Source organism: Stegodyphus dumicola, chromosome 1, assembly GCF_044657685.1.
Source record: "Stegodyphus dumicola isolate Sdum_Otavi_A_Nest chromosome 1, ASM4465768v1".
NCBI lineage: Eukaryota > Metazoa > Arthropoda > Arachnida > Araneae > Eresidae > Stegodyphus > Stegodyphus dumicola.
Genome location: NC_140768.1, coordinates 289,922,084 through 289,946,462, shown reverse-complemented (window position 1 = coordinate 289,946,462; position 24,379 = coordinate 289,922,084). Strand labels below are relative to the sequence as shown.

At 28.2% G+C, this 24,379-nt stretch overlaps 1 protein-coding gene across 6 annotated transcripts in view; it reads left to right on the top strand.

The window, feature by feature from the left end:
• The window catches only part of sick (sickie), a 975,074-nt gene extending 951,054 nt beyond the window's left edge, over positions 1-24,020 (top strand). For 5 of the 6 annotated variants that reach the window (XM_085808521.1, XM_085808510.1, XM_085808526.1 and 2 more), the window contains 12 exons: positions 1,545-1,654; positions 1,765-1,854; positions 1,974-2,067; positions 3,924-3,998; positions 4,127-4,298; positions 6,580-6,690; positions 7,996-8,100; positions 8,263-8,334; positions 9,540-9,736; positions 15,586-15,704; positions 18,560-18,760; positions 20,864-21,007. In XM_085808521.1, the coding sequence (XP_085664647.1) occupies positions 1,545-1,654; positions 1,765-1,854; positions 1,974-2,067; positions 3,924-3,998; positions 4,127-4,298; positions 6,580-6,690; positions 7,996-8,100; positions 8,263-8,334; positions 9,540-9,736; positions 15,586-15,704; positions 18,560-18,760; positions 20,864-21,007 (1,490 nt within the window). Of the gene's footprint in view, positions 1-1,544; positions 1,655-1,764; positions 1,855-1,973; positions 2,068-3,923; positions 3,999-4,126; positions 4,299-6,579; positions 6,691-7,995; positions 8,101-8,262; positions 8,335-9,539; positions 9,737-15,585; positions 15,705-18,559; positions 18,761-20,863; positions 21,008-21,123 lie in introns of those variants that run through there. The other variant, XM_085808514.1, reaches the window with a different exon arrangement.
• Positions 24,021-24,379: the final 359 nt, after the last annotated feature.

Below are 24,379 nucleotides of genomic sequence, written 5' to 3'. Positions count from 1 at the left end.
CAACGTTTAATAAAACTCTGTTTATAAAGTTATATTTACATATTGTTCACACCTATAATAACATAAAAATTTCACTTATCTTCATGTTGAAAATTAACCCTGGCATGGTTTTCCCTAACTTGAAAAAAAATTTAAAACTCCAACATCACAATTTTAAACACAGGGGGCCTCATTTTCTGAATGCAGCAAATTGGTAAACTCCACAATATGTTCAGCAGATTTCATATTGAATATCACCCAAGCATTTTAAAGTGTGTAACTGATATTATTCTAATTAAGTAATTTCATTTGCATCTAATAATAATATGCAAAAATTAGATTGTTTAATCTTCTGAAATCAAAAGATAAGCGAAAACATTGCTAATAAAAATCATCCTGATTCCAACTTAATACTTCTCATTTCATGTTGATGTACTACTATGCATATTCCAGCCATAATATAGCCATATATTTATAGTCATAATTATTCCACATTTTCTTTTATTAAATCCTTTACAGCTTTACAGATATTGAAATTCTTCTCTACGTAAGAAAGCCAACATTTAATTTGAAAAAGCCTTGTTGAGAAAATTTCTGAGAATTTATCTTAAACTAAAAAAATTCAAATATTCTATTACTATTATTTACTGTTGCTGTTGTTAATTGAGATTATTATGTGTAAATGAAATTTAGCAAGCAAGTGAAGATACATTGACTGATGAAGAATTAAATTGCTGAATCAAAAGAATCGGTTTTTAAAGTTTGCTATATATTGTATGTAGCATATGAGTTCTTTTTTATTAGCTTCTGGTAACAATGAAATCATTTCCATGCATGATCAAGAATTATTTCACATTACTATTTGACCATTTGTGAATTAGATGCAGCAGATGTTTTCATCAGAAATACATATTCTTCCCCTTCAAAGAAAAAATAAAGTAAAATAATGCCGTTAACTGTTAAAAATTAAAAAGCAATTTTTAAAATAATAATTCAGAATACTGAATAATATAATTTGGGAAAAGAATCTGAAGCTTCTAATTTTCTTTGAAGCTTCTAATTTTCTTCTTATAGCTGTAAATCTGATTCTAATTTTGTTTCTAATAACTGCAAATCTCATGTTTATAATTAAATTTGTTTTTGTAGTATTTATATTATTAGTAATGTATTTTAATAAGCTATGAGGTGGAATGCTTTGCTTATGGGAAAGGAAACTGCAACCATCATTGCTGTTTGAAGCGATAAGCTTTTCCCCCAAAGAAATTGCAGAATTATTTAACTTTTTTAAATATGTGCTTTAAAATTTTCAAAATGACATTAATTAATACATTGCAGCAATTAAAATAGGTAAACTTTACTGTAAATTAGTACTATAATTTTTAGTTTTAAGACCTTATGTAAACTATTGCAATTTTATAATTGTAATATTTTCTAATAGTTTAAGTTTTATAATTTGATATTATAAAAAAATTGTAGCTATTCAAAAAATTGTTAATTGTGAATTTCTTGTTACTTTAGAAATAAAAATTAATAACGTTTATGTATTTAAACTCTTTTATTTGCAGCTGAAATGTACCTAAATGAACCGAGAAGTGACCAAGATGGAAAATTAGTCAATGTATCTGTCCATCTTGGGTGCCATGGGGATAGTTCTTTATTCCAAAGGCAAAATATGGTAAACTTCTAACTTGAATGTCTTTTTTTTTTTTTTTTTTTTTTTTTTAAGTTAAGCATGTTATGCGTTGTGTTTTTGAATGTATTGCTTTATATTATTTTTTTTAATAGACATCATCTGAAGTACTCATTGGAAGTATTTCTGTCAGTTCAAAAACAAAATGGGATCTCTTAGACAACTTTGTAAAAAGATCTTTCAAAGTAAGCAACAATTTTATTTTAATGTAATTTTCCATCATTTTTTTATCAAATTTTAATTTTATTCAGTTGCAGTTGTTATATGTTTATAAAATTTTATGTTATAAATTTTTATCTTATAGGAATATGTCTTAAGAGTAGATCCCGTTTCAAACCTGGGGCTTAATGCCGAAAGTGTGATCAACTACCATGTAGGTGAAATCATACGGGCAAAGGGTATGTAAAAGTCTTATTTTAATCATAGCATAGTATATTTTTTAAGTCCTATTTGTATCAATAGTTTCCAGTAAATTTTTAATTATTATTTAACTATCATATTTAAAAAACTGAATCAGTGAATTTTTTGTTGATAGCATACAATTTATGTCAAAATTACTGTACTGAAAAATGTGTTATGTAATAAAAAATTTGATGTTATTGAAATGTTCGTCATCTTTTAAAATATTGTATTATATAGTGGTTAAAATCATTTGATTTATGAGGTTTGTAAGTAACTTACACAGTAGTAAATTTTTTTATTTACATTTTTCTTAAATGTAATTTTTTTAATGTGTCAAACATTTAATATCTATATATTTTAACTTACAGAAGTTTTCTTTATAATTTCTGTATAATTTTTGTGACTTGCCCTTTTAAGTGACTTGCCCACTCCCCTTTTAAGAGCATGGATAGTCAATAGGTTTAACTATATTTCCTATTTAAAATAATATATATATTTACTAATAGATTATAAAATATATTATCTCTTTTGATTATGTATAGTATTGATGTACTAGAACTTTCAGTTGGAACCTTCATTCTTTTCCTGAATTGCATGTAAAATTTATGTATAAAATTCCTTTTTATTATTAATCAATGTTTCTTTTAATGCAGAGTTCAGCTAAAAAGCAAAATGCTTCTTTTAACAACTTTTTTTTTAAATGCTTCTTTTAACAGTTTCAATAATATTCACATAGTTCTGTAGAAATTTATTCGAAAAATCTCTTTGTTTAAAATCTTTGCAAAAATATTTTGCTACTGCAATAGGCGCTGCTTTTTGTGACCACATTTGTTCATGGCTATTTTCATATCATTAAATAGTATGAAAAAATAGCCTTCAAAATATCAACGGAATTTCACTAATTTAATATAAATATAACTAAAAGCTTATAAAAGGTACTTTAACAGCATTTAAATTATTAAAATACAATTATTGCTTATAAATGTTCATAATGTCTTTAACACCTTTAATTTAATAATGTCATAATGTTCTTTTACTCTTTTCTTTAATACAAGTTCATATATATATATAATAATGAAAATCATCTTGGATGTCAAACAGTGCTTTGAAAAATGACAATTACATTCAAAGTAATTCCACAAATGGTATTCCAAAATGCAGTGGAGAAAATGTCTTCAGAAGACAGAAGTGAGAATGTGTGTTATTTTATCTATGAAGTTTATGCAAAATGGGTAAGGTGCAAAGATTCATTACACATTATTACATTGAGGGAAAAAAATAATAAGTCATAGCACAAATATTTGCAATGACAATGGCAAGTCTTGCTTAAGAACATTTTAAAAAGTAAACTGAAACAAATCATATTGAGCAAGTTTTTAATGGGAAAAGAGCCCAGCAATTCTCAAGTATTGGAGAATGGTGGTAAGGGGAAAAAATATTGGATGGACAGCTATATATATATATAAAATGCATTAGTGTAATCTTAATTTTCTAAGAAATTAGCCTTTAATAAGGTTCATTTTGCAGTACTTTTAATCTTCAGTTCCTAGAGGATAGTCAAAATAGAAAATAAAAAGTCAAATTTTAAATTCATAATCTTAGCAGCAGTAGTGCTAGATTTTTAAAGTCCATTTATACTTGTTTGCTTATTTATTATGTAATACATACTATATATTGTAATTTTTTGTTATAAATCTTAAAATCCCTTTATTCATTTATTAGATTATTTTAATGTTGATAATTTATCAATTATTTACATCATCAAATCTTAAAATGTACTGAATGGAAACCAAATATACTTGCATATTTCATATGCTATATTTGTAATTAAGTTAAATGTTTTTATTTTTAGATATGGATGTTCCTGAGCTTCTGCCTTGTGGATATATTGTTGGAGACAACATGCAAATTAAAATTGTTATAAAAGGTACTAAAAATATCACATGCATAATTTTTTTTTGTGCTAAAGATATAAGAATTTAAGAAATTTAAAATTTAGGGCATCAGAAAAGAAATATATAAGTATTTAATTTTATGTTATATTTTTTCTTATAGGCACTAAACAGCATTCTGTCGATGCTTTAGCATTTGAAAGCTTAATACCAAAATCTATTGTACAAAGGTATATTTCTCTGTTGACGGAGCACCGAAGAATAATCCTGTGTGGCCCTAGTGGAACTGGGAAAACATATATTGCTCAAAAATTGGCAGAATATCTTGTGCTAAAGTATGTCCTGATTTAATATCAAATAAAAGTTTGATTATAAAGTTGATATAGTATCAGTAAAGTTCTAGTAATCTGCAGGCCTTAGGATCAAGATATAATTTATTGAACTACATTGTTTATAGATCATGACTTCCTGAGTTTTGTTTGCACTCATTTTTCTTTCTAATTTTTATGCTAAATTTGCATTATTTGCATACAAATAATTACTAAAATGTTTTTGTAAATAAAACTCGTGTAATACAAAACTATTATGCTTTTAAAAAATACATAATTATTTACACCAACTCAAAAAAAAAAAAAAAAAAAAAAAAAAAATGGGGGAGAGGCCTAATCCTGTATTTACCATTCTACTCTGCAGATTGATAAAATTCAGCTTTCATTTTTCATGTCTCCAAAGCATGACTTAGGATATATAATAGATTTAGGACTTACTTATTATCATGTCAATGACCAAGTAGCATGATTTAGCACCAATTATGGATGACTCACTTCCTTTAAAATTCCACCATAACGTTTGGTGACCATTGCGAAAATTTCGGTCAACAATCAACAGGATAATACATAAGTGCCTAGATTTATATATAATATTGTTCTAACACACATGTTTTGGCACAAAATTTGACTTTTTCTGGACTTACAGTCACTTTTAAGTCACTTGTACTGCATGAAACATTTTTAAATTATGAATGCATATTGGTATTATCATGTACTTAATTTTCTTAGAATAAAATGATAAATGATATTCATCACAAAATTGTAACACTCTACATATTCTATTCAGTAAGTTTTTGCAGCATCATATCACATATAATACCTTGAAAGCAAAAGGGTTAATTTCACTGAATTTGTACTTTTTGGCAGAATCGATGGAGTGAGTAAAAACACAGGTGTTAAAAATTTGATTGATAAAATTAGCAACATGTGCACAGAGAAGGACAATCTAAAAATTTTTGAAATTATTTAACAAGAATAATTTTAATAAATTCTGATGTAACAGCAAAGATCAGAGAAATAACAATAATGTTAAAATAAAAGTAACAATAATCATTTATTATATTACTTATAATTATAATTCAGATCTTCACAAATCACAGTCTGACTTCTAAAAGTATATTTATTCTAAACCCTATGTTTGTATAAAGATATATTTTGCTTTGAAGAAAAAAGGTAATAGTAATGACTCTTTCAAATGTAAGCAACAGTTTGTTTAGGAAATTTACTGTGCAGTTATTGTCATGAAATACCTTTGGTACATCTTCAGAATAGTAAAAGTCGATATGAGATATATGCGAAATTCACTTAACATTTCGATGTTAAATTTTTTAGGGCTAATTCTGACCAAACTATGCTGTGACTTTTACAAAACTTGGCACTTTGTCATAATGTGTGGCGTAGAATCGATATATGGGGGGGGGAAGAACTGGCATGTCATTTCAGAAAAAATCTAATTTAATGTCAAAATACATATGTTAGAGCAACCATATATATAATTCAAATATGTATCCTAAGTTGTTCTTTTGAGACTTGAAAGACGCAAGTTTAATTTCTTCAATCAACTGGGTAGAATGAAAAATTTAGAACTGTCCCCCTTTTCTTTTTGAGTCGGTATACCTGTTTTGAGCCACTTCAGATGATGTTATATATTGATGAATATCAGTTTCATAAAATTAAAGGTTTTTATCATTATATTAATTTTAGCAAAAAAATTTTAGAAAAGTTTTTAAAATTAAATATTTAAAATTTTGTATTAATATTTTCTCTTAGGATTTTTATTTAAAGAATTCTTTGATTAATTTTGCCAATCTTCCAAATACAACTCAGGTGCATGGCTCTGTTGATAATTCTTTCTGTATTTGTTTCACAAAAACCAAAGAATTATTAACTGTTATTTTAAACGTATGTGAATTTTGTTTTACTTTTCTATTAATTTACTTTTATTTCAATCCAGTTAAAAAATTTACCATTTTAACTCTGGTCAATTTCATAGTATTTTACATGACATTAATAGTATTTATTAGTTAAATTTTATTCAGTTTCTGATCTATGCTTGTATCTTATAATAAAATTATAGGAAAGCGTAAATGAATGCATTTATTGAAATATTGACAGGAATTATTAGATTATTTTTCTTCATATGTGTGATTGCTGTGGGTTGGGTACTGTTAATAATTGCGATAAGAATGCATGAATCTGTAGAATATATGACTTTTATGCAACATTGCTCAGTGTACTTTATGAATGATTCACAGTCTTGAAATATTTTTTCTTCTTTTATTCTTAGAAATGGAAAAGATCTTGTACCTGGTTCTGTTGCAACATTTAGTGTTGATCACAAATCTGCAAAGGAGTTGAGACAATATCTTTCAAATGTTGCTGAGCAATGTGAAACAAGGTATGATTTCTTTTCTATATTTTTACTGCTGTCAATGCCTGAGCAGGTATAACAGGTGCTCTTGCACTGGCAGGAGAATTTAGGGACAGCAGAATTTTTTGGCATTAGAGAAATAACAAGCAGCAAAAAATTTAGAAATTAGGAGAGGCTTTGAGCAGAAAAATATTTAGAAATTAGGGAACAGCTGGGCAACAGTTTTCAGGATCCACAAAGAATGCATCAAGTGGCAAAATATCTAGCACCAGCCCTGGGTCCTTGTTAATGTACTTTTTAGATATTCAAGTAGTTAAAATGCTGAATATTTATTCCATGCACACTGTCATACAGGCATACAATAAAAGTGTGCATTTTTCATAATAAATAAATATCTTTCTATAATAAAACTATGTCTTGCTTTTGCTGAGTATAAATTTCTCATTACTGTCTGCTTTAGCTAACAAATCTCCAGCTACTATATTAATTTCAAGAAATCTAAATAGTTAAATAAGCCTATTTATAATTTGCTGGATATTTTATTAAATGTTCTAAATGTTAAATACTAAAGAACAAGGTTCACTTTCGCCTGAAAGATAATCAAAAGTCGGGGAATGAAAAGTTTTCAGGCATAATATAAATTTTTTTCATAAAGGTCGAGAAAAATGAGAACTTTTTTCAAAAAATGCCAGTTAAAAACGCCAAAGTTAAGAAGTACAGATCAGTCTTCTAATACACCATAATTGGATCAGGCTTACGAAATACGTCAGCTTTGACAAGATTGAAAGTATATTTCTATTTTGAAGTCTCAGTTTTAAATGTATATTTTTGATATTCAAGTTTATAACGAATAAGATGGCTGTTTTAATAGTTTTAGAGCAAAAAATTTTCTCACTAATTTTGTCAATCTAATGCAAATTTTGTTTTTTTATGTGTTCAATTATCCGGAAGTTGTCATTTTCGGTGTGCTGAGAGCTTTTACTGAATTTGAAAAAACACACAGAAACTAAGTGAAAAAATATTCTTTTATTATATTTAAATCTCAAATTGCAGTTAGATTAGTTTGACATTTATCATATAAAAACAGGAAATATCCTTTTCAACCATGTCATATATCTTCATAAATTTAAAAGCTTGAATATTGCTATCATACATTTTGAAAAAAGTAAAAGATCTTTTTTCTTTGTGTACTTAACGTGTACTTCAGAAGAAATAATTTTATTGTTCCTGTATCTTAATTATTAAAACTTTCTTTGAAATGAAGATGAAAATAGATTTTTTTTAATTCATGAGTTATTCTAGAATTTCTATAAAGGCTTTGATTTATTTTAGCAATGCATCAGATCTACCAACTGTGATAATACTGGATAACTTACATCATGTAGGCTCTCTGGGAGAGGTTTTTAATGGTTTCCTTAGTGCCAAATACCAAAAGTGGTAAGTATAAGGCATTAATCATTCTTAAAACATGAAATGTGAATCTTTGATATTCACTCCATCGATTATTTTATATAAAACCGTTATAATATATCTTATATTTTATATAAAAAGCATGGATTTCTTATTTAAATTTATATTTCGATAATATTAATTTTTCAGCCCCTATATTATTGGCACAATGAATCAAGCTACCTGCTCAACAACTAATTTGCAGCTTCATCATAACTTCAGGTGAAATTATATTTTAATATGCTTTGTATGTTTCACATTTGTGTTAATATACACAAAAACCTCAAAGTGTTGTTATTTTAAGTTTTTTGTGACTTATAGTTAGTTGTGTATAATCCATTTGAATATGCATAAAGAGTCTTAAATGAGCCACTAAAAAATTAGTTTTTGTATTTTTTTATTAGTATGTTAAAAATATATTACCAAATCTCTAATTTAATAGGCATAAATAAGCAACTAAATCAATGATAAAAATCATCTGTATTATATTTAAATTATATTAAGTAGGATTTGCTTCAGGCTAGTTTCAAAGATGCATATCAAAACTTTGAAAATCTGAGAATACATTTCTTATGGTCCACTAATTGTCTACCACCATCCACTTCTGAAATACTGAATATTGTAGCAGAATTGTTATAGGTTTGAAAGATCTTAATAACTAAATCCTATGAATAGAAAAAAAATAATATTTTGCAGAAATAAATGAACCAAAAGCTATAAATAACTCAGGGAGGGGAAGAAAAACAGAGATAAGGCGCATTCTCCTTAAATGCAAGGAATACTGTAGATCATGAAAATCACTTATAAAACAAAGCTGATTATAGTTGTGAACTGAACAGACTGCACGCTGAAACATATCTGCCTTATAAGATTGCTGAGCATTTTCAAGGAATATCATACCTAAGGCTTTGAGAATGCATTTTCTGGATACTTTCAGAATGTTACCAAAGCCCACCAGAAGAGCTTATGGCTATATCTCAGGTTTTAACTTTAATCGATTTGGAATTACAAAATTCACAACCTAATATTCACATCAAACATTTACAACCATAATAAATGGGTCCAAATTTAATTAAATAAAACTGCACAGTAAAATTATATCATAAAAATGCTTTAAATAAATGCATAAATAAATCAAAACAATATAAAAGTGCGTAAAAGCAAAACACAGTCAAATATGTTTACATAAGTTTACAACATATGTATGTATTTAAATATTTTTATATATTAAAACTGTGTATTATATTCTGGTTAGTTTTGCATGCTTATATAAATTTTTACATAAATCATTTGTGGAATTATAAAATGAATTAAATTTTTTTTCGGGGGAAGTGTTTTTATTCTGAAAAGAGACGTAAGACGGTGTGAGTTTTTTAGTGCAAGTATATTGATTCAATTTTTCATCTCTATATTATATTTTCTAACAGATGGGTGTTGTGTGCAAACCACATGGAGCCTGTGAAAGGATTCTTGGGAAGGTACCTGAAGCGGAAACTTGTTGAAGAAGAAATACGTAGTGGCATACGTAATGCAGAAATTGCAAAAGTGATAGATTGGATGCCAAAAGTTTGGCAGCACCTAAACAAGTACCTTGAAACTCATAGTTCTTCTGATGTCACTATAGGTAAATATAACAATCTGTTTTGTTTCTATCCATTGTTTAGTTTTATTATTTTCTCACTTGGTGTTCATTTTCATAAAGCTGCATAGCTAGAGATGTAGTTAATCAATCACAGGAAGAATGGCGAAGCTTCTAAGTGAAATTGTAACCAAGACTAAAATTGTTAAAGGGGGAACCAGAATGCTACATTTAAACAAAAATAAAAAAATATATATGCTTTGCATTTTAGGATGATATTTATATTTATTTAGAATTTTAAAACTAGTATCAGAAAACATAATTACTGCTTCTAAATATAAAGCATATATATTGTTGATAATTAAAATTATCACCTATTCAGGCATTATCTTATAATCTGAAATACATAATGTCCACATGCAGGTGTTAATACTTATTAATGGTGTCTGATATTTTATTTATTCATTTTTGCATTTAGCAGTATCTTTCTTTTTCTGTTTGGTGTAAAATGCCCCTTCTTATTTTATAGCTTTAAAAATGCACTGTTTTTGGCAATGGTTTGCATCTGTATGCATTCTTCACATTTCATGTAAGATACTCAAAATCCAGCCACTTTGTTTAACCATTTATTCATATTTTGTCAGTGTTACATCAAACTTTCATGATGCTCATGTTGTGAAGTGCTGCTCGGGAAACTTTTAAATTAAATCTGTGGGAAGCAATAAATTAATTAGTAATGATATTTTCTCTTTTACTGAGAAAAGGATTTGCGGACTTCATGAAAACATTCTCAGAAAACCTTTTATTCTTCGGACGAACTCATACTTTCCTAAAATAAGGAAAACCTTATTGTTTATTATTCACAGATGTCAAACATATCTCTGTTGTGAGAAGTTTTTAATCTTCACTGAAAGGTATATGCAAATTACTAAGTATCTAGAACCTCAGTCAAAATATAAAATAGATAATGGCAAATGCGTTTAAAGATAATTATGCAGAAATTGTAATAAACTAGGATGAAACTGTTGATCTTTTCAAGAAACAGTAAAAGTTAATCTCAATACAGTTTTCAGCATAGATCTGTTGCCAGGAAATTGTAACTTTTAAGGAGCTTTTATTTAAAATCATGCAAAACAGCGCCCTTATTTTCGTATAAATTTTGAATAAAAATATTGATTTCAAGGATGATTTGACTTAAATATAAATTTTACTTTGTGTGTGTCTGTTCAGATTTGATAAAATACTCCTCTAAATATTTTAAGTTTAACAAGTTAATTGGAAAAACATTAACTCTGTGGATCCCACTAAAGCTGATGTCTATATAGTTTTGAGTTGTATGAATGAGCATCTTGAACCAACCAAAATTATTAGTATTCTTTTTAACTGTTGGTGCATGAGATAAACCTATACTCAGACAAGACTTGATTCCAAACGCTTAAAATATTTGGCTTTCATAACTTGTGTTTATTGATATCAAGTCATTGTTATAGGGCAGTGATGGCGAACCTATGGCACGTGAGCCACAGTCGGCAGGCAAAGCCTTATCAGCCAGCATGCGACTAAAATATTATTTCCTTAATCAGTAATCGCAATAAAATGATACTATGCAGTAAGTCTTTTAGTTTGTTCTTGAACGTTTCACTTACATACTTATCGCATAATACCACTGGCATAGAGCTTAAGCCTAGATATCAGATTTTCACATATCACTATAGAAATGATATACATATTTATTGACCCAATTTATGATGTTTCAATTGTTTGGGCCAATCATATGGCAAAAAACATGCCAAAGTTGAAGCAGCTAATGTTTGTGCTAAACAAATTCAAATTTATTGCAGACTGCCGGTGAGTTTTAATAATATTTTCATTTTTAAATAGATTCCAGTTTTCAGATCTAAGCATTTTGAGGTAATTTATGAATAATTCTAATTTAATATCTTAAACGGAATGGCACATGACCATTCCATTTTGGGCACGTGGCCCCCAAAAGGTTCGCCACCACTGTTATACTGTTATGGGGCATTAAGTGCAAAAGCACACCAGCTTTCCTATTCAGGAATGCATGTTGTTCAAGATACCTTTTCTGGACCTCCTGATCTTCAAAAATATGACTATGTACAACCTTTATGTCTCGGTGTAGATTGCTATAGGCAATCACCCATATGGAAAAGAGATCACCTTTAAGAGACATGCATGCATTTAACTCTTATATTTATATTCACTGCTGCTCTAAATGACAATTTATTTATGTAGATTTTTTTAAAATTTTAGAAAGGTTATTATGATAAAAACAAATGTTTTATAAATTTTCAGTACTGTTTTGACAGAATAGCCGAATTGATTGCTACTATGATTCTAGGTATAGACATTTGGTTAAATTAGACATCAAGTATTAATTGTTTTGAAAATTTACATGTTAGGTATTTGTATAGATTCAGAAAAATCATGTAATTTCACCTTTAAAGATGAAATGTGTTGAAAGATATGTAAAAGTTAACCATACTTAATCTGACTGTAGGTATGATTGAGAACATTGTGAAAGAGCAGTCGAACTTGGTAGTTTATGTTTCCCCTTAATTATGCATCTCATAGGATTATAATCATTTCATGTGATAATATAATAGGTACACTGCACAAAAGAAGAAGAAAAAAAAGGGGGGACAGTTCTATATCTCTTGTTCTACTGGACCAATTGATTAAATTCAAGTTGTGTTTTTCTTGTCTCAGAAGTGCGACTTGGGATATGTATTAGAATTACATATTGTTCTAATATAGGTATTTTGACACAAAATCAGACTTTTCTGAAATGCCAATTTTTTCCCATATTTCGATTCTACGACTCAAATTATGCCAAACTTCCAAGTTTTGTAAAAATCACAGGAGTAATTTTTAAAAAATTAGCACTAAAAATTTTAGCACCTCAATGTTACTCCTCAATGTTAATTCAGTTTGGGTATGTATTTATTAATATCTTTTTTTTTTATTACACTTACATGATTTCTTCTTTCAAAGTTCGAAATTTAGGTTCATTTCAAATAAAATTAACCCATTTTTTATGATTTATTTTTAAAACTTGCATTTTTAAATAATTTTTATAAAAAAAAATATTTCTAATTATAACCTATAAAAGTGTTACCATTATTTCTAAGCATACCTGAAAAAAATTAGCTTTCTATTCAAAATTTCCTAAGATATATTTGAATTTATATATTGGCGCCTTTTCATATTTAGCATATTTGTTGAAAGCGATAATAACATCAGATGTGATTTACGCACTTTGTTAAAATTATTTAAAAGTAGGAACAAAGTCACTTTTTTCCCACTCATGAACAGTGTAAAAAGGTAAAGGAAAATAGGTTGCCATAAATTAAGAAGTTCGCCAAGTGAATTATTCTTGGCTCAAACTGAAAAAAATGCGCCAAGATAAATTTTTCAATTTCTCCATAAATTTCGCACGAAATTGTACAAAATTTAATATTTAGACATAATTTGAATCGTAAAATAAAAATATAGAAAAAATTGACATGTTATTTCAGAAAAAGTCTGATTTTGTGTCAAAATACCTATACTAGAACAATGCTATACAGTCAAAAGTCGTTAATTCGGACACCCATAATCCGGAATGATCTATAATCCGGACCTCAAAGCTACAAACTTTCTGCGCATGCATCGCATTGACCTTTACGGCTGCAAATATGCGTGTGCACATGCCCGAAATACGTTTACGCATGCGCGTTTAATATATAACGGACGGAATAAGCTAAGCTAAAATTATCTAATTCAGTTAATGTTGCAGATTGCGTTGTTCCTTAATCTTCGAATTGGATCCGGCTTATTATTTTTTGCAGACTGTTAGAGCAATTTTATAAAAGAAAGCTTAAACTTTCGATTATGTCAAAAAGAATTTCCGATATATATTTACTAATATGTAAAGGATCTACAAAACGAAAGTATGTTTCGAAGTCCATTAAACAAAAAGTGGAATTGCTGCAAAAAATGGATAAAGGCATATCCTTTGTTTATCTAACCATTCTGAAATCTGTTTATCAATTTCACGCTGCTCTGCGGCGGGGGAACACCGCGGCACGCAATGAATTGGAAGTTGATCTGTCTGCACTATCCTTATCTTCAGGTCAGATGTTTTTATTTTATTTGCCTTATAATTCCTTACTAAATGTAGTATTTCATCTTGATATACTCCGTCTTTGATATGATTTAAATCAAATTCCTTGTCATTATAATTCGCTTCTGATAGCGAAGGAAGTAAAGTAAACAAATAAATATTAAGCTTTTTTTTTTTTGTAAATTTTGATTAAATATTAAGCTCTTTTTTTGTAAATTTTGATACCCTTTAGATCATAATTGTTTTTTATTTCATAAATTACGGTTTCATATTTTTAATTTTATAATTTCTGCATGCCATCTTACCAGATTTAAACTGATGATCTATAATCCAGAATCGCTGAAGTCCCGACGAGTCCGGATTAACAACTTTTGACTGTATATAAATTTAATATGTATCCTAAGTCGCACTTTCGAGACATAAAAAACGCAATATGAATTTCATCAATCGGCTCAGTAGAAGAGGAGATACAGATACTATACCCTCTTTTTTTTGCACAGTATACTTCACTGTTTTGTCTTGTCGATTAATGGAAATTAGTATGTCTTGGTTTCCACAAGAAACAAATGCTTACCATTCTGTATATCTACACATTGTTTATATTTCTTCAGCTATCAAAAATTTCTCTGTGTTTCGTCGCTAGATATTTAATATGCTTGCTACTTTCAATTATACTTCACTGGAAAAGATACTATAGTTTTGTTGCTAGAAAAACATATTTTATGCTTCAAAAGAATTTGTGAAAATAGCCTTAATATGCAACTATATGTTAGAAAAGAAACCATTTGGAAATCATGTCAGTTGCGATAATGTATTTGATACATTTATTATTGGGACTGTGGCCAACAAAATGTATCTGTTTAAAGTGAATTTTAGATATGTTTGTATGCATTGTTTATTTTAAATAAATTGATGACAAAATTGTGTTAAATAAATCATATCATGTAGATATTTAATGATAGTTTCTGTGGTCACTGTCTATTTCTCACCAAAACCACTCTAACAGAAATACCATATAATATTTGTAATATGAAGAATTTATTATTAGTTTTTATATGTGCAGCAGAATTAAATAAATTGGGGGAAATACAGAACATTTCATTAGCTTTCTTCATTCTCATCTTGTCAGGTTTTATTCATAATATAACCTATTACCACTGCTGCATGATTATATTTAATATTTCAGTTAAAAATTTACTTCATTTAAAGCATTATTTAGTTAATTTTTGTGAGGTAGAGTTTCTGAATTGTTATTGTTTATTTTGTTGATTGTTATTGTTCTAATTGTTAAAATTAGATTGAGTACAAGAAACGGTAAGATAATTAGGAAAGAATTATGTAATATGCAAGATGTAAACTATTTATTAATATTATCTCAATAAAAATCAAGACAAATTGCTATACAGATATTATGAATCTGCGTTATCAGGGAATAAATTTTCTTTTACAATAACTTGCCAAAATTTTGTAGAGTTGAAGAGATATTAAAGAATTTTGCTTAATTATGTTCATTTATGCACAGTTAAAAATAGAATCAAAATATTGCTAAAGTAGTTTAAATGCAATGTATTTTCATTAAATTCTGTCTGGTAAAATTTTATGACTTTTGAATTTTACAAACATGCGAAAATCATCAACTGATTTAAGCAGATCAGTTCTGAATACTGTTATCCTTTTTAATCTCATTTTTTTTTTTTTAAATCTTCAAACAAATATTTTAAAATTCTGTATTTAGCGAACTTTGAAAATGGAATTGTGTGCTTTTCAGGTCCAAGATTATTTCTCTCGTGTCCTGTTGATCTCTCTGGTTCTCAAGTATGGTTTACTGATTTATGGAATTACAGTATAGTCCCATATGTGTTAGAAGCAGTCAGAGAAGGACTTCAGGTAACTTAGTTTATTTTATTGAAAATATATAATATTCATGGGCAACAGATGATAAATAAAATAATTTTGTTAAAGTTTAATATCCCATCTAATACAAATTTTTAATGCCATATTAATTGAAGCAGTGATATATCCTATATAATTCCTTTGTAATTTTTTCACCATGTCCATAAGACATTCCTGCTATGAAAAGTCAAGGAAAAAAATTGAATTTTTTTCATAAAAATCAGTTCTTTTTTAATTCAAAGGGGGGGGACTACAGATTAATTCTATTAAATACTAAAATAATCATGTTTTGAATAGAAGAAAGTTACTTCTTTTGAAAATAAAGCAAATGAAGAGGACATACAGTATTTACTTTATTTTTAATTATATTTACTTTGCTTTGAATTTTATTATCAGTGGCTAACAGCTGAAGAAGACAATGGTCTTTTTCTGCTATTAGTGGCCTGTCTTTTACTTTATAGAGTTTAGAGATATAACTGTTATATTACTTCTCACTTTAGAAGTAACAGTGAATTTCAGAAATAAATAGTGTGTGGTTGTGCATCACATTAATATTATATTAAATAGACATCTTTTTTCAATTTAGCTTTTCAGGTTTATTTTTAAATATAGTAAGAGTAATATTTATTATAAATTCATTTTGTAGAATGAACAGCTTTTTTTAGAAATTATATTTTCCTTTTAAAAACCCCATTTACTTTTGTATAGTTTGGATTCATATTTCCATGCATATCTTTGCAATCAGAAGTAATGTAAAGTTTTGCAATGCTTTTACTTCGTTCATTATATTTTCTAGTAAAAGAGAAAGTTATTCTGTTTGGTCATAGGAAATTGGGGATGTTAAATTTGGGTACCTTAAAAAAATTTTAAAGCTTACAGTTAAGGTGAAAAGAGTGTTAAGATGAAATGGTTTTTTTTTTAATATAAGTCTCATATATTTTTATGTCATATTATAAAAAATATGTTAATGCAACTGTGCTTTTCTTATTCCAAATTTTAATATCTTTTTGTAATTAATGTCACTCTTTTAAATTCTCATACTCATCGCTGCCAACTGTCCTGATTTTACTGGGAGACTCCCAGTTTTTCATAACATCTACTAGTTTGCCAGTATATCACCAAATCTCCTGGCTATTAATATTTAGCTTTTATTTACTAAAGGAAATGGTTCAACAATAAATGAAGTTTATTGATTTCTTGAAATTTAAATTGTGTGAATTCCACTTTCTCATCCATACTGATTTCTAGTATAATTTTTCTGATTAAAATTTATTTCATCTGAACTGTCTCAATCTTGTGCAAACATTTGCTGCACTGGTGATGAAAATTCAATCAATGTTTATTTGGTTAATATTTGTGTTTAATTCTCTGTTATATGAATAAATGGTACATTACTACATTTATCCACATAATCATACATTAATTAATAATTTTATTTTCAATGTATTTAAAAGTGCTTCGTTAAATAAAAACTTTTCTTCTCAGAATTAAGTGCTAAAATGTTACAAAATGAAAGTAGCCGAACAACATAAAATTCACAATATACAAATTTTATGCACATAAAATTTAGAATTCAATAATTATACTATATTTTACATCAGACTCGTGTCATAAATATTTCAGTAACCTAAATCATGAATTATGATGGGAAATTAAGTCAATTCGGAGTTCTTTTGAAATGGCATCACTGAGCAGAGCCAAAACCTCATGGAAATGTCCAGTTTTCATATGAGAACCACTTGATTTTTAATGTTTCAAGGTTGTCGGTCTGTGCATACTTTATTTTTCAGTTAAATAAGTTTAGTTATTTTATTCTATATATTTCTACCTTATATTCTGTTTATTTTCTTGCTGACGTACAATCTTTGTTAATGCAAAGGTTTTAAGCAATAAAAGAAAAATGCACTTCTAATAGCAAGACGTAAAATATGTTTGCATACTTGCAAGGAAATTAAACAGATCATTTCATGTAAAATTTCATTAAATAAAAAAAGAAAAAAGAAAATTAACAGTACTTCATTATATCTAAGATCTGTGTTTTACTGCCATGAATAAAATTCTGAAAAAATTATACGGTACATAGTCCATAACCCGGACATCCATTATCCGGAATGATCTATAATCCGGACCTCAAAGCCACAAACTTACGCATGCACATTTGATGCACGCATCCGCTGTGCATGCGCGTAAAGCCAGTAAAGCGTTTATCCATGCACGCTTCCGATTGTGAAGAAAGTAACAGAGAACATTATTGAAAACGAAAAAATTTCGATTGACTGGTTAGTCGGTATTCTCGACACAGCAATTGCAAGACTTGGAACAGTGGAACTTTGTAACAGAACAAGAATATATGTCTGTTTATAGAATGAAAGAGAAAGTATTAGCACAAAAAACGAAGCAACTTAAACAACTTACACTGAAGAAATGTTTACTAAAGTAAACAAATAAATATTAAGCTTTTTTTGTAAATTTTGATACCCTTTAGATCATAATTGCTCTTTATTTCATAAATTACGGTTTCATATTTTTAATTGTATAATTTCTGCATGCCATCTTACCAGATTTAAATTGACGATCCGTAAAAACCCCTAATCCAGAATCGCCGAAGTCCCGATGAGTCTGGATTATGGTCTTTGTACTGTACTATGCGGAAGTAGATTCATCTGTTGCTGTATTATTTTAATATTCATGTTTCTAACAACAGTAAAGAAAGATTACATTTTAAAACAGCAAAGAAAAAAAATCTTAGGAATTTTTCCTTCTTTAATTTTTTTTTTTTTTTTTTTTTTTTACAATTGTGTAATATAAAATAGCTAAGATAGCATCATTTACCGATGTTTATTCTGTAGTTATATGGACGCCGTGCTCCATGGGAAGACCCTGCTGAGTGGGTATATGAGACATATCCATGGCCAGTCCATGGAACGGCCACTGAACCTCAGCTTTTGAGATTAAGACCTGAAGATGTTGGATATGAAGGTCATCCTGGCCCTACTATTGGATCGAAAAGTCACCATACAAATAACCCAAATAGTGAATCTGATCCTTTAGTAAGTATATGCTTCTTTTAATATCTGTATTGTAAAAATGGTATAGATAATAATAAAACTGATATATGTAACATGAATATGACATTTTAATTCCTTACTTAAATACTGGATACCCTCACCCCTTAACTGAAAATACTCATAGCCATTTGTAGCTCGATATATCAGCTGGAATGCCACCAAATTTGGTAGGGGACTAATGATAACATGGCAAGAAAAGATTCAGTGGAAAAAAAAAATACTTCTGAAGGTCGCGGATGGGGAAAATGTGGTGCTGTTGTAATCTAATCAGCTGAAAATTAGACAAATGAGCTACCTGTCACCAGAAACATTCAGCACAGACCATGATACATTGTCCTTTAAGGCGATCAAGGTGAATATCCCAACATGATAGACCATGGATAACTTCACAGTCACATGGGGCTAGATCCAAGATGGTAAGTGATGGTGTAACAGCTTCGGTACCAGCAGGCAATATGCAGTGGTATTCCATCCTACGTAAAAGTTACGTTAATTCAGCAACTGCCTCTGCTGAAGATGTGAAATGAGAAAACTAGTCAGCATATCATGACACTTTTCTGTGGTAATGGTCTTGTTAGAGTAATGTTCTCAAAAAAGAATGGTCCAGTGATGGAATCTTCTGTGAAGTCATAGTAAACAGTGATGCAATAGTGAATTTTAATGAATGCAATAGGATTTCCTGAACTGCATGGGTTTGTTTGGGTGCCCAGTTAACAACCTCCTCTTTAAGTGAAAATAGGACTCATCTCTCAATGCCAAAGCATCGATTTCCCTGGCAAGAATGTCAGAACAAATACCACATGTTTATCATACTCATTGTGTTTTAATTCCTGCATGTATTATTGTTTGGGTAGAAATAGAGAACTTTCTGCAAGATTTTCGGTACCATCAAAAATTTTAAGCCAACTGTCATGCTACTACCAGCAATGGTTCCATATGTGCCGTCTATAATTGCAGTTGCGGTAGCAGTAACTGTTTGTTTTGACATTGGTTTTTGCCCTCTACCAGACCGAAGGTAAGGATCCTGTTTCTTCAAACTTCTGAATCATGCCTTTTAATGCATTAATTGATGGAGTTCCTTTACATAGGTTGTAACAACTTCTCGTGAAAAGAAGCTGCTGCATTTGTTTGGTGAAGGTATAACAATTATACAGGTAATTTGTGCTGGGGTAAAATGAGACACATGTTAAAAACAGCTGGCATTCGAAATGGCTTTCAATATTTTCGACTTATCCTTATAAACTGAATTACTGCTGCTGCCATTTATGTAACCGAAATGTTATCTACGTGCAAATTCTCAGCTGTGTAAAACAACAGTGCTACATTTTCTCCTGTGACTTTTGAAACTAATTTTTTCCCTCCTCAGAATCTTTTTCTCAAATCATCATTATTCTTAATTATAATATTATTCAAATTTGGTGGCAGCTGGATAGATCAGGCTACAGATGGCTAAGCAGCATCAGTTTAAAAGCATTAGAAAGCATCAATTTAAAAAAAATCATCCTGTATTTAATTTTAAAAAAGTGTTCTCAGACAGAGCTTGATTTATGCAAAGGGAAACAAAGCACATGTCTCTGACCTCCACTTTAAGGATGCTTCCAAATAGTCTTATAGCATTTAAAATACACAGAATTTGATATATTTTCATTCTATGTTTTAAAAATATAAAATTAAGAAGGAACACTATTTTAAACATATTTCGTGATTTTTTTAATTTCTTGAAAGAAGTCAAATATTTTTTTTTCGTGAATATTATTGTCTCTTACTAGGGAGTGATGTTTTTAAGTTACTATATATTTTTATATTTTTAAAGTAAATATAGTAGGTTTCTCTTTTGTGGTAAAGAAAACCAGGAGATCAAATGTCTTAAACAATAGAACACTTCGGAATTATGTAATTCTACATATATTCATATAATATATGTAGGCTCTACATTATACTTAATAATACAGTCTCTGTTTGCAGTTATAAATTCTATTTGTTAATTTTTCATTATGGTTCATGAAAAAACAAACTGTTTTAATTATTATTACATTGATTATTTTGACACTTTTTTGTAATAAAATACTTTTCTTGTCATTATAGTTGAATATGCTAATGCGCTTACAAGAAGCAGCTAGTTATTCAAGTCCGCATAGTAATGACAGTGACTCAACAAGTATGGATAGCCATGGAAGCAGCCTGCATTCTGATGAACTTTTAACCTCAGGTCTTGAATCTACTTTATAATTAACAAAAGAAATGTAGTCTTTAAAGATAACTACATTTATAATTTGTTACTTTAAGTCATTGCCTTTACTTGAGGTATTTTTCTGTCACATTTACAAAAATATATCTCATTTCAGGGAACTGAAAAATAATTGAAGGTAGCAGTTTTGACAGTTACTACATCAAATGCACATTTCCATAAATGAAGTGGTTTTCTATGCAGAACGTGAAACACAGAATGTCTCTAAGTAACACAAAATACAAACAGTGTAATATAAGCAAGCAAAGTTAAGTATCAGAGCTACAAATTTGTTTTTAAAATGTTTGCTTTAATTAACAAGTTAAAGCAATTCATTTAAATTCTGACATGAAATTTAAAATTTTCTCGTTGGAAGAGGAGATTATTAAAATATAGATAAGCTTTTTGTGTTTTAAAATAGATTGCTTTGAATAATGAATTCATTACTCTAGAAAAGAAAGGAATAGTTTACATTGAAAAGATCTGCCATTTTTATGTTTGTTATCAGGTGATTACACATGAGAAATATGATGCTGATGTAATAAGAAATTTTTAATATTCTATTTTCTGCTTATAATTACTCAAGTGTGATTTATCAGGTTATTATCATGACATATCAAGTTTTTATGAAACTGCTTTACAAATGCTATTAATATAGTTGACTATCAAAGCTGTTATGAAATATCAGTTAAAACTTGAGTGCAAAACCTCATTAATTATTCCTTATTAACATTAACATTCCTTATTTGAATGCTGTACTTTTAAATAGATTAAAATTAACAATGTTAATTAACAATGTAACCAAAAGATTATTAGTGAGCAATGAAAGCTCGTTAAATGTTCTTTAAAATGAAAACTAATTGTAACTGCTGTCTTTTATGGTAAAAGGGAAACGTATGCTGAGACTCGAGAGCAATAATAATTTATCTTGCTTAGATTCCATAAATAATAGTTTTGATGAAAATATATAAATCAAAATGGCAGAAAGAGCTTTACAATTAAGTAAATCATTACTATAAAATATTTCTTGGCACTTAAATATAGCTTACGATAATACAGAACATGGCATATCCAATATGTGATTCATTCTAAATTGCCTTATTTTTAATTTCCATAAAAAGCACTGTTTATTATAAAAATATATTTATTATATCAAAAATATTTATCTATGATGTTTACTATTAAAAAACAGCTAATGAGTACCTTTTCTTCTGAAGCATATTTTATCTTTTATAATAATTCAAAGCAATAATAATAATAAAGCAGTAAATGCAGTATAAGAAAAAAGGCTGTAGAAATGCCTGCAATTTGAAGGCTTGAAAAATGAGAGAATGCATATCAGTAGACGACTTATTTTTCGAGTAGAGTAATGGGTTCTTATTCAAAAGATCTACTTAAATATTATTATTAAAATCAGATATACAAATGGAAAAAAAATCTGTAAAAGTTGTTTTAATTTGAATGGTGATGGGCATTGATGACAATAGTTAAATATGATCTCTGTATCCTGAAAGGTGGGCAAAAGATGACTTAAAAAAAGTGTTTTAAATGTGAAAGAAACACTGCTGTCTGATGTGTTACCTGATAGAGAAATGTTTCATTTAGCCTAAGTTTAATTGTTACAGTATTTAAGCTAATAAAAATTTGTAAAATGTTCTTTCTTAAACTTTTAATATTTTTGCAATTTAATATCCATTGGGTTTACAAGTATATCTTGGATAAAATACTCACAATGAAGAAAATATGTAATGATTTTTCTCTCCCAAAGAAATTTCTGAAAATGTTATTTTTTCCCTCAGAAATTTTAACACGAATAACCCACCTTAAACTGCTGGTGCTACATTTATTTTCTTTGAGTTATTAACTTATATTCTATGCAATTTTAAACTTTGATGCACCTTTATGCAAACCATTGCTTGTGTGGGATAACACGTCTTATCCTTTGACATGAAGCACTTTGAGTTTCCAAAGTAAAACTGAAAGCTTGTGATCTGTCTTTTTGCATTTTATAAGACTTTTTTGATATCTAATTTTTTCATACATTTTTATAATATTAACAAAGAGCACTGTATTTTGTACAAGTCAAGTTTTTTTAAATAAATAAATAAATCATTCTACAGATGCAGAATGTGGTGATTATTAGAATTGGGACAGGAGAAGTAATACATTTAATTGTATGTTTAAATCATTATTTAATACAAATAGAAAACTGTAACTGTATGAAGAATATACAAGTCTTGAGTTTTTACACAAAAAGAAAATAAAAATTTTCTGTGGCTGTAATATTTTTTGCTATTTTTGCTTGAATATTTATATAATTACAATTTTTAGCTATACAATTTATCATTTCTAAAGTCAGTGCTGGTAACTGTCTTTTTAATAATAGCTTTTTATTGATTTTCAGTTATAAAATTTTAAATGTCTTCTCTTTTTTCTCTCTCTCTCTGTGTATGAATTGTATTATAAATTAATAATTAATTTTTAGAAGTTGTTGCATTTAAAACTGAAAAATCTGTACTTTGAAGGATGGAAAAAACTCAACTTGAGATTAAAAATTTGTTGCATGAAATGTCTTCACAGTGAATAAATATTGTTTGAAAAATTCAGTTATTTGCATAAAAATTTTATGTATTTAAATGTCAACAACCAGAGTTTTAGTTAGAAAACCTGTTTTATCAGAACATAATTTTATGCTATTAGTTAAACTGAATCAATATTTAATCAAATCTAAGCAATGTATTTATTTTGTAATTAGTGTAAGACTGAAATATATTATTCTTATTAAAACCAAAGAATTTTTATTATATTAATATGTAAATAAATTAGTGTATACTTTTACAGTGAAATTTAAGAAAAATTCTGCTTTCATCGAATGTCGAATTTGCAGAGGCTTAATTTCACAACTTATTAGTTCTGTGAAAAAGAAATATATATTGAATTGAAGTGTACGTTTTGTTAGCTTGACTTGCAGTAATGTACAAAAAAGTGTAAATAAAAAAATAATTTTTAACTATCCTTCAGTGTTTGTATTTATGTACTGCTCTTTATAAATATTTTTGTATTCCTCTATTTTGAAACTTTTCATTTCAAACATTAAAAATTCAGTAATACAATGGAATTGTAAATTTAAGATGCCAAATTATACCATGAGATCCACTGTAACTGATTTACTCTCGATGCAAACTTAAAACTCTCAAAAGAAACTTTTAATGAAACATTAGAACATTATACTAATATTATTAAGCTGAAGTGCATAAGATATCAACTCATAAATCAGTAAATATTTAAGATTTTATTAAAAATATTAATCCATATTTAATCACAAACACATGAACTAAAGACCTTTTCATGTATGTGGAGGAGGTAAGATTTTT